General features: G+C 37.7%; 1 protein-coding gene across 7 annotated transcripts in view; it reads right to left on the bottom strand.

The window, feature by feature from the left end:
* Positions 1-262: 262 nt before the first annotated feature.
* The window catches only part of LOC143039346 (cell adhesion molecule Dscam1-like), a 283,763-nt gene continuing 272,201 nt past the window's right edge, over positions 263-11,824 (bottom strand). For 5 of the 7 annotated variants that reach the window (XM_076209353.1, XM_076209263.1, XM_076209795.1 and 2 more), the window contains exon 34: positions 263-923. In XM_076209353.1, the coding sequence (XP_076065468.1) occupies positions 907-923 (17 nt within the window). In that variant the 3' untranslated portion in view covers positions 263-906. The remainder of the gene's footprint in view (positions 924-11,824) is intronic. The other 2 variants (XM_076209617.1, XM_076209445.1) reach the window with 2 other exon arrangements.

Below are 11,824 nucleotides of genomic sequence, written 5' to 3' on the forward strand. Positions count from 1 at the left end.
GGGCTACAGGGAGAAGGATACTTAGTCCTAATCCCTGTCCCATTTTTCTTGCCTCTTATGATTCAAGTGGGAATACTTGGTGGCAATATTCTATCCCCCACCACAGGGTAGGCGAAAAAAGGAAATGAATATTCAGAGAAGTGGTACAGGACAGCAACAAGGGGTTGGAGGACAGCATAACGGAGGGACAGTCGTAGTATACGGTAATAAAAGTGTCATCATTTCTCTGTGAAAAGAGTCCTCCTCTATCACAAACAAAATGATGTGTGACTCTGGTCCATAGGGGCATCCCATATAGACCCTAAAGTATCAACTGCATGCTACTTTGAGAACAAAGTACTGTAAATGTGTTCTTATAATTACTTGATATTGGTATTTTGGAAGAGTAGAGAAAATGTATTAAGAATTATGAACAAATTTTATTGGTCATCAAAATGTATAAATTCAAATAATACATGTGAATAACAGATAAATTTCAAAATTTGTATCATTACAAACATTCACATTTATATACATTTCAGTAATTCATAAAAAATCGTAAGTGCCCATGTCTTACATAAAACTTGATCATTTATGACAATTTTTGTCTGATTCCAATCCATAAACTAATTTTGGATTTTGAAGGTGTAGGTATAATTTAAATAATTGTTCATAATAGTATATGAAATTTGATGTAAAAGAATACATTGAATCCCCTCACCATTTACATGCATAACAAAAAGTATTTACCATCTTCATGGTGATTGTAATTGTAAACCAAACCAAACAGTATTAGTGTATATTAGTCATGAGGTTAGAGGTAGGCTTCTCTCTGATGTAGTTGACTGATGGAAAGTGAAGGTTGTATATTTTCCTATTCCTTTCCTGATTTTGCTCCTTAATTAAGCTCTTCAAGTTGGAGTATTTTCACCCATGTCTATGATCTGTAAGGAATGACAGTCAGAATGATAGCTTTCCAGGATACTTGTTATGAATAGTTGCCACTTTGAGCATCACTAGCTGGAAAAACAAAATGTTATAGTGGTCAGAAGTTGTCAGACACTCCTGTACAATTATCCTGAAAGAAACATTGGACTATTGTCTGTGTTGAATTTGTGCATACTTTGTTTCTAAGTCACTAGCAAGGAGGAAGAAATGGAGAGTACATGTCAGATGTCGGCTCTCTAAGCATCAGAAATAGAGGAAAAATAGTTCAAGGTAATGGGGAGGTATCTTAGGCCAAATCCAGAGGTCAAGTGCCTTGCACCTGTGGGAAAAGAAGGTATTGAGGGGATGGGATTTGAAGACAAGTGGTGGGGAGATGATCCTGCATCCATTTTGCAGGACTACCTCATGCTGGCTCCCATCATTGATGTGAGGCCACTATATTCTAAGCCTCCAGAGCTTTTCCATTGAGAAGGGTAGTTAATTGTCCTTGGAGGAGGAAAGAATGTCCTGGTGTCCATCCAGTGTGGTAATTACGGTTTAATAATTCAAGATAAAGTCTGAGAACTTACTTGGTAGCGTTCTCAGACTAGTGGTCTGAAATAAGGTTGAACTTGAAGGTTTCTGATGTGAAGACGTAAAAAAGTCCCTTGCTGTTGATTTCAAGAGTGGTCTATCAGGAACCATAGCTCTGGGTGATCTGCCGTTCAGACCCGACAATAGTGGCCGTATTCGGCAGGATTCTTACGTGTTCAAAAAAAGCCTGAAGCCATGGGTTAACTTTTACTTGAAGTAATTTCTCAAAGTTTCCCGATTTATGAAACCAAAATTACTTCATAGATTTAATAAATAAAAGGGAGGGGAGTTTAATCATATCTTATTTAAAGTTACAATAGGCGTGATTCACAGTATCAGGGTAGGCTTCCGAGTCGAAAGAAAATAACACCTTGAGGGAAAGTTCCCGAACCGAGGTAAGTACTAATATTACCAATAATAATTACCACAACCTCCCTGACAAAAAGAAAGTGTTTAATAAATTTAACACTTTCGAGGAAAATTTACAATAACCTTTTAAGTGCTAGAGACCTTACTTGGTCTCTAGAGGCTAGCGCAGTCTTATGAGAAGGTCTCATAGAGGAAGGTTCTGGAGCGACACAGTCGTTTTCCAAAGAAATAACCTCCTCCAAGTTGGAGACCTCTTCAAAAGGCTCCAACTCACTAGCCTGTACAATAGGATCCCCAGGGGATTCATCCTCATGATGGGAATGTAACTCAGCATGGAGCTCTAGAGGGATTAAAAGTCTAATGTTGACTTTGATAGAGTTTCCATAGGGCTTAATGACAGAGACTGTACGTATCACATGGTCGTGGTCAGGAAAGGTCTCAACAACATGAACTAAGGCCCAGAAGGGTCTGGTCTTAAAAGCATTTTTAAAAAAGCAATGGCACCTTTTCCCCAGCTTCTAGAACTGTGGTACGCAGCTTTATCCCTTTTCTTTAAGCTGACCAAGTACTCTGTCAACCATCGTTTCTTAAACTCTTCATAAAAATAGTCCCTACAGTCCATGACTTCATAAAAATAGGCCTTACAGTCCATGATTAAGTTAAGAAGAGGAGAGTCTTCTGATTCCCATTCTGGGACTTGTTCCAAATCGCCAAACATCAAGGGAGGAATGGTCCTTTCAACAAGAAAATGATTTGGGGTAATGACATCTACCTCATTTTCATAGGAATGAAATGTAAGTGGTCTATTGTTCAAAAATTTTTGAACATCGGACAAAAGAGTGGTCATCTCAGCCAGGGAAGGAACAGACCTACCCAATACCTTATAGAGACATTGTTTCACCGTTTGAATTAACCTTTCCCAAGTGGCACCATTTCATGCAGTATAAATAGGGATGGTTCTATGCTGAACAGGGGAAGTTTTAAACTTTCAAATTCAAATGACAAAAGTTGTTCAATAACACTTCCCGCTTGTACGAAGGATTTAGCATTATCAGAATAAACAGCTGAAGGAATTCCATATCTGTTAGCAAACCTAATGAAAGCCAAAATGAACTCAGGAGTGGACATAGAATCCACAACTTCCAAATGGACAGCTCTAGTATTGAAACAAGTAAATATCAAAATACTGTACAACCACTCCTCGTTTAATGACGACAATTGGGACCAGCGTCGCCGTCGTTAACCGAATTGGTCGTTAAGCGAAAGTGTATACATATATGTACATGTACTGTATGTACAATGTCCAGCAATACATATATCTTTATTTTTGTGTATTTTCCCTCCTTTATACAGTACATTAAAGCTTTATTTACTGTTAATTTACCGTGGTTAGGTTCCTGAAATTACCGTATATGACCAAATCCGCGTATGCTGACATTCCATATCAAATACCGGGGTATTTATTTTAGTTTCGACCATGGGCGCAATATTGCAATAGAAAATTATTAATTTTGTAAATTAAAATGTATCAATGTAATATGCAATTTTGTGGGCGGAAATGGAAGTAAAGAATACCTTGCTACAAGCAAATATGCTAATGAACGAAGTTGGTAGCATAGGATCGGGACGCCATCTCGTCGTCTGTCAATTGATGGCCTTGGTACTTCTGACAGTACCTCGCCAGGTACATTTTCTTGAAGGAATGTTATGGTGCGGAGATACATGCATTCCTTCAAGCTGCAATAACTTTGTATACCCTGCAAGCTGAGAGAGTGGTTGAAAAGCCCGCCAACGTCTCTCACGACGACGACAACGAGGATGAGCCGGATGACATTTGATTTGCAGGTGATGATTTATTAGACACAGGTTAGGTTAGTTTAGGTTAGACGAATTTATCATCCTTTCATTTCTTCAATGTCGGAATCTATCATAACAAACATGGCGTACCATTCGTCCGACATGACTACGTTACTTATGAAATCTGTTTTCGCACTTTTTTTTTTCCGCTCACAAAATTGTATATTACGTTGATACATTATAATTTACAAAATTAATAATTAATTTTATATTGCTATATTGCGCTCATGGTCGAAACAAAAAATTTACCAATACCGGTATATACTGTACCCCAGGTAGTTTGTGCAGCTTGCAGGATGGTAATGTAGACCTAAGCTTCAGAACGCTTTACCTCACAGCTAATATCCACCATACAAGTTCAATTATAACATCATACAAATTTGCCTCAGCCAACTTAATTATTGTACACGACGTCGTAACTTCGGGAGATTTACGTTAAACGAATATTGGTCAGTCATAAAGCCCGTCGTAACTCCGCATCGTCGCTAACCGAGTAGGTTGTTAAACGAGGAGTGGTTGTATAAGCTTTAACTTATCTCCATTCTTGTCTCTGAAATGCCCCGTGTAATCCATACCAGTATGGGCAAAGGGCACACTTAGATTCACTTTAGAGGCAGGTAAAGAGGAAGGAGAAGGATAATTAACCACAAGGGAATTGTATTTCTTACAAACTATACAACCCTTCAAAATGTTTAAAACAGCTTGTCTGGCTTTAAAGATCTAGAATCCATGCATATGAAGGAAATCAAGTGTAGCTTGCAGTCCCATGTGCATAACTTGGCAATGAGCAAAGAATATCAAAAGTTTAGAGTCAAGTGATGAGATTTTGACAAAAAAAGGGGATTCACCTCATATTTGAGGTCAATGTTCTTGTCAATTCTGCCCTTGGGCCTTATCAAACCATTCTTGTCCAAGAACAAGTTCATTTGCCTTACTAAAAGGAGGTATGTCATTGGTATTGGAGTTCTGTAAATAAGTGAATTCAGTAGGGAAGGAATCCTTTTGCATTATTCCCATCAAATAATTAGGAGCTGCCTTAACTGGGTCAGCATTAGACTTCTTAAATGAAAAGACAGCCTTAAAAATCAATGTGTGATGCAAAAGTTTGCTGTAAGAAGAAAACCTTTTAACATCAATTAGAGGAGGAGCATCAAGTTGGACAACAGCCGCATTGACAGTGTCTCCCTTGTTGCTGGAGGGAATACATCCCAAGTGACTCTTTGGCCAAGTATGAGGTGGCAATAACAACCATTCTGGTCCATAAACCCACCAATTGAATTTTTCCTTGAACACCTTAGCACTGCAAGATTTAGTTAGGAAATCAGCCGTATTATGTTCAGAAGGAACATAAGTAAAAGAAATATGAGTATACTTGGCCTTGAAAATTTCCAAAAGATTGGAAATTTCCTTCAATCTATTATTAACAAATATATTCTTCTTTGGGGCTTTGTTGGTCAGGATCCAAGAAAGGGCAACTTGACTATCAACAAGGAGTACCACAGATTCAACCAGTGGGGCAGACACCAGTCCTTCCTCAAATTTAGTTTTGAGGCATTTCAAAGATAGTAAAGCTGCCATAAGTTACAAAGAAGGTAATGTTCTTTGTTTAATAGGAGCCACCTTGACCTTGGCAAATAGAAGAGAGCCATTAGACTCCCTTCACTCTCTTCTTTCTTGCCCTACATCATAGATGGCACATCCATAGGCTTCCTTAGAAGCATCAGCAAAAACAAATAATTTAATGGGAGATTCAGAACAGAAAGTTTTCCTTTTAAAGGATAAGTCATTAACCTCCCCAAAGTTTTCACATAACTTCTTTTATCTTGCAAGCAACTGTCTATACAATTTCCAATCCCAATCCACCATTTTTTGGCACATCTTTCACATGAGAATTTTTCCTTGTAACAGCACAGGAGAAAAAAAGACCTAATGGATTAAATATAGAAGCCAAAGAAGACAAAACTTGCCTTTTGGTCAAGGCATCTTTGTTAAGGGAAACATCCTTGATTCTCAAGGTATCATAATTCTTATTATAAATATATCTCAACACCTTTACCTCTTCTTTATTGCAAATGACTTCTTGTTCAAGAACTTGAAGAACAGAAGTCTGGTTGCATGTCCACTCCCTGAGAGGTAAACCTCCATTAAGCATAATCTCATTAATCCTCTCGACCATAGCAGGGAGGGAACGAATTTCGTTAGTAGTGTAGACCAGATTGTCTACATAGAATTTATCTTTAATTAAGGAAGCAGTTAGAGTGTCAGGCTGCATGGAAAGATGATGTTGGGTAATGAAGTTCAATATGAAGGGAATGCAGATGAAACCAAAAATGATAGTATTATATCTGTAAGGAATATATTGGTTGTTAATCCTCTTAAAGAAACAGAACCTATTACGATCACCCTCATCCTTCAAATGGATCTGCAAGAAGGCTTTCATAACATCAACCAAAATGACATGATTATTGGTTCCGAAATACAACAAGAGAGAGAGGAGGTTGTTCATTAAATCAACTCTCGGGAATGCAGCTTCATTTAAGGAAGGAGCTTTTCCTACTTTAAAAGAGCAAATGAAAACTGGCCTTGTTCTAGGAGTAGCAAGATCATCATCCTTCAACACATGTCTATGGGGTATAAAGATTTGTCCAAGGACTCTTTTAGTAACTGGCTCAATAATACCCAAGGCCTCTTGCTGGTCAAACACAGCTTCATATTCCTCTCTAAGCCCCTTTTGCTCAAGTTTGTCATAAACCCTTTGAGCCACTGCTATGGCAATCTTCAGATTAGAGGGAACAAGGTCCACCAAATCCTTTTTCCATGGGATCTTCACATAGTAGTGTCCATTCTTGAAGGAAATGGACTGTTTAAATCTATCAATTTCTAAATTATTAATATCTGGGGTCTATTCCTCTTTAATACCAATGGACTCTAAAGAATAGAAATTGTCAAGACCATACTCAACATCAGAATTAATAAAGACTTCCTGCAAAGGATCAAATTGAGAACTTACAGGTTCTAAACAGAAGTTGACAAGAAATTTTTCCTTGCCTAACCTTTTGGGAGGAAAGTATTTAACAGTCCTATTAGACTGAGTAAGGGAAGTGCCTTTCTCAGGTTTCTTTAGAGAAACTCCATTGGTCTTGAAAGGAGAATTATAAAAAATGAGAATTTCTGTGATATTCCTCTATACAATTAAATGAATCCACTCCAAGGTCAGAATCTGGTTTTACCCTCAAAGGCCTCTCCTTGCATTTGAAACTATCAACATTTTGCATTTCATTAGAGGGCATTTCAGGAATCCCCCTTATCATTCTCTTTAAGAAGAAAGGCTTCTCACTAGGAGGGATATATTGAGCCCCAGTTCCATATGGAATGAAACCATCAACAAGTTTGATAACCTTGCATGACGGGCTACCATATAAGGGGGCACTTTCAATTGAAAATTGTAAGAAGTTTTGAAGAATATCATTTCCTATGATCCCTAAAATGTTCAGATGGTCTCCCTTCACTTTTGGAAAACTTGGTGAAACAAAAAAATGGTGATTATTCATACTAAGTAGTACAGAGGATAAGGAAGGAATTTGTAAGGACAAATTGAATCCTTCAATGGCAAAGAACAAACTAAACAAATTTATCCCTGAGGGGAGTTTTAAGTTAGCAGTGTAGTTAAAACCTCTTTTATTCATTAGAGGTAAACTAAAGGAAGAAACTAACTTGTCCATAGGAGGACTTAAACAAGGTCCGACTCTGTCCTCTCCAAATTTGTTGTTAATAATAGAAAACTGGGCTCCAGTGTCCAACAAAAAGAGACATTGGACAGTTCTCTTTCCTCTGCTAATAGGAGGGGAAACCAAAGGAACATTGGAATCAGTTGAATTATGAAAATTAAACACTTTCCCTACAGAAAGTGGTGACTTATAACCCATAGGACACATGGCTCCATGGTGCTCAGGTTTATTGCACAGTCCTAATTGAGCTGCTCTAGCTTTCCTGTGCACAAGGGATTTATATGAAGTACACTTTGAACTAGCATGGTCGGAAGCGGGGCAAAATTTACATCTACTGATAGACTTCTTAATGGGATTAGAATTGACCTTAAAGGAGCCATCAACTCCCTTACTGGAATCAGCAGGGTTTTTTTCAAGGAAATTTCCTTGAAAGCAAGGGAGCTGGTAGTAAGACTTCGTTTAGGTTTGACACCAAGATCCTCTGATCCCATTTTAACCCCTTCCATATGGTGACGCCTACGTAGGCGTCATGAGGAGCAAGTGGGTACGCGAGGATGCCGACGTCGGCATCTTGATTATATTTATTGTAGTTGTACCTGTGTGACCCCCATACTCTGTAAACTGGCTTCATCATATTTTCCATGGTTATAAAAATTCACGGGTGAAAGAGAAAACGATTAATACAGTGGTGACTTTATTTTTCATAATGTATTATGATGCAACATTGCACGTCTGGCAGCTAATGCTGCCCGCGAGATTTTGGCCCAGAGTGAAGGGGTTAAGTCTAACTAAAACTGACTGGTAAACTTCCTTGAGTTGATTAAAATTGAGGTAATTAGAATTTATCACCCGAGACAATTCAATTAGAAAAAAATTAGGTAACTTATTTAAGATTAATTTACTGATCAAAAGGAGGCCCACGCTTCCTGGCCTAGTGAAATCTACTCCAATTCCCTTAAGGTCTTGTAGCTGGGAATCTACAGACCTAATGTAACTTTCTAGGTCCCTTAAGAGTGAGACCTCTGATGCATTAATAATGGAAATCAACACCTTATCTAGTATTTCTTGTTGATTAAAATACAACTCATCAAGAAGAAGGAAAGCAGTCATAATTTGAATCATCCACTGGTACATTCTCCACTAAATGGAAAGCCTCCCCTCTGAGGTATCCCTTCAAATAAATTAACTTCTGACTATTACCCGGTAGTCAGATTGGGGATACCAGCTAAAGGATTCAGAAAACCCTTTTTAAAGTTGAAATAAGCAAATGGATTGTTGGAATTGTTCTCGAAATGTTGAAGAACAATAGGAGGAAGAGGAAATTTTACAGAATTAACATCAGTGGACTTGCTAGATTTTTCACCTATTTTAGAGTCAAGAACTCCCTTTAACTCTTGTCTCCATTCCTTAAAAGGAGACAATTCAAGAAGAATGGACAGGCGGTAAGCTCTGGATTTCTCCATACCCTCGTCCTTTTCTTCGGGGAGCAAGTCGTAAATTTCCTCGTCAAAATTTTGTATTTCTGTAAGGAAATCGTCAAGTTGAGACATTGTGGTCTCAAGTACAGAAAGAGATAGTTCATTGATTTTAGAGCCTTTTATGGCTTTTAAGTCCTTCAAGATAAGACCCTTTTTATGGGCTCTCTGTCTTTGGAGTTTTTTCAAAACCTCCGAGTCAGACAATGACTTATCGTGGCTAACCATATCAATGGCAACCCAAACAAACTCGTCACCAAATACACGAGTAAAACAGACGTACCGAAAACTGTCTTACAGACTAAGCAACAACTAAGACAGAAATTAAGAAAAAATCATCAATTTGATTTAAATACAAGTTTAAATTGAAAAAAGGCAAACAGATCAAAAGAAACCACAACAGTATAACAATAGAGGCCACGAAGAATATAGAACAATTCAATAAATTTTGATGTTCATGAGAACAACAAGGTACCCTTAGCCAGCAAAATTCCCGATAGAAAATAAGGTCCTCAAACGAGGAAATTACTAAAACTGAACAAACTTGGTACAAAGAACAGGAAACCGGATTTCGTAACCAACTATTGTAACTTTATTAAGCGCTTACAAAGCGGCTTACGACACAAGGGGGAAATAATTTAACGTTGAAATTGACTACAAAAAAGTTAAATTTAAATGTTAAGATTAAATTCTCAAAATTCAAAGAAGATTAACACTAAATCTGAGAATTCTGTTTGTCTGAGAAAATTGAACCTATGGTAATTGCGGCTCAATAATCACAAGAATGTCCGAGAACTTACTTGGTTGAGTTCTCAGACAATAGGTCTGAAGTTGAAGTTAATTCTTGAAAGGCTTCGTGCGAACTGTAAAAAATCCTTAGCCGAGGTTTCTTCTGAGAAGCGTCTGGTACCAGCGCTGAAGGTGATCTGGCGTTCAGTGAACGAAACGCAGTATCGTTCGGCAGGGACTTCTAAAGAGTTCATAAAGGTTTCGAAGCCACGGGACAACTTATACTTTAAGTAAATTCTCAGAGTTTCCAATTTATTAACCAAAATTACTTCATAGGTTTAATAAAAATAAAGAGGGAGGGGAGTTTAATAGTATCTTAATTAAAGTTACGATAGTGTGGTACGGAGTTTCAGGAAAGGTTCCTGATTCAAAATTAAACAAACCTTTGGGAAATTGCCGTAACTTAAGGTAAACAATGCAATTCCCATAACAACGATTACCACAAGTCTTTTGGGTCATATGTAGTAGGGAATGGGGATGAATTACAGCATAAAGGAAGCAAGTGAATATAAGTATGGACTGAGTGTTATGAAAAGTAGGTATCTGCAGATGAATGCAGAGAGAAATCAATATAAAGGAATGATTGTACCCACAGCACTTGTGTGGAGCCTTCATGAGTGTCAAGATGGGAGGGACAGTGAATGGGTCTATGGATAGGTGTGGGATTTGATTTGACCACCCCTTATAAAGGGGTAAAGGGCCTCTTGGTATATGCATGAGTTATAATCATTGCTGTTATTTCATACTTTTTCTTGGTACTTCTATGTGTGGGTGGGAGGGGCACAGATACATGCACCGAATACAGGCTTGGCAGGGACACTGGTTTAGTTGCCAACAACCTGACCATGTGGCCAGTAATACTAATCCACTTTGGGGTGATAGAAATAGATTAAATCTATCAATCTGTTACCCCATTTCTCTCTTACAGAAGACCTGTTGTTTCCATGAAACCAGCGTGGGGTTGACTAAATTATATTATATACATATATATATATATATATATACAGACGCTCCTCTACTTATGTTCATTCGTTTTACGTTTTTTCGATTTTACGTTTGAACTGACTGTAAAAAAAAAAAAAAAAAATGGAGTGAATTTTTTAGTTTAGCGCGCTCTCCGTAGTTCAAACGATACTTGCGCATGACGCTGCGTCCATTGTTTACATTGCACAAACGACAAACTGAACATGCCTTGCCTCCTCCTCCCCCTCCTCCTCCACCATCTCAATTTATGTTGCTTGAATTTAATTTATTTGAAATTAATGTTATTATTTTACAATGTTGTGTATAATTAATGATTTAGGGGTGTTTTATAAGATACGGTAATAGAATTTACGGATGTATAGTACAGTAACAACTTACGTTCATTTTCAACTTACGTGATCCTCTTCAGCAGATATGAATTACAGAGAAGAGAACAGTGTGTATTTATACTAAAACAGTGAGGTAAGCTAGAAGGGATGGGGGCTCAGGTCACTAGTCTGGCGTGCATATGTGGATCTTGGTGGCTCAGGTCACGTGCCCGGCATTGTGTGCACCTTGGTGTCTTTTGTCCACCGTTAGTGTAGATGATAACATTTTATTTATAGCAAAAGAGGAAATACAATCTGGTGACCATTGACCATAGGAAATGTTATAATTTGGAAAATTGTTTATTAGGGAGGATTCTACCATTTTCCTTCTGAAACTACATTTGGATTTGTAAATTATTTCAGCATTGTCCCAATTTATCCGGTGGTTTTTGTTGGCGACGTGCTGAAATACCGCGGAATTTTCCTGTCCGTAATTAACAGAGTTCTTGTGCTCCTTGACCCTGGTAGTGAGATCTCGACCTGTCTGTCCCCAATATACATCCTTGCAATCTAAACAAGGTAATTTGTAAACTCCAGTTGTATTACTCTTGGATCTATGATGTATATTGACAACTTTACTGAACAAATTGTTGGGATAATTGAAGATAAAATTTACCTTTTCCTTTGGTATCAAATGAGACAATTCATTAATTGATTTATTAAAAGGCAACTTTATGCATCTATTATCCCAATTATGATTCAAGGTGGAATGGGAATCTGTTTTATGAAAACTAATTTTGGCCTTACTGAGAGC

Source organism: Oratosquilla oratoria, chromosome 1, assembly GCF_046742065.1.
Source record: "Oratosquilla oratoria isolate Oo_2021 chromosome 1, ASM4674206v1, whole genome shotgun sequence".
Taxonomy (NCBI): domain Eukaryota; kingdom Metazoa; phylum Arthropoda; class Malacostraca; order Stomatopoda; family Squillidae; genus Oratosquilla; species Oratosquilla oratoria.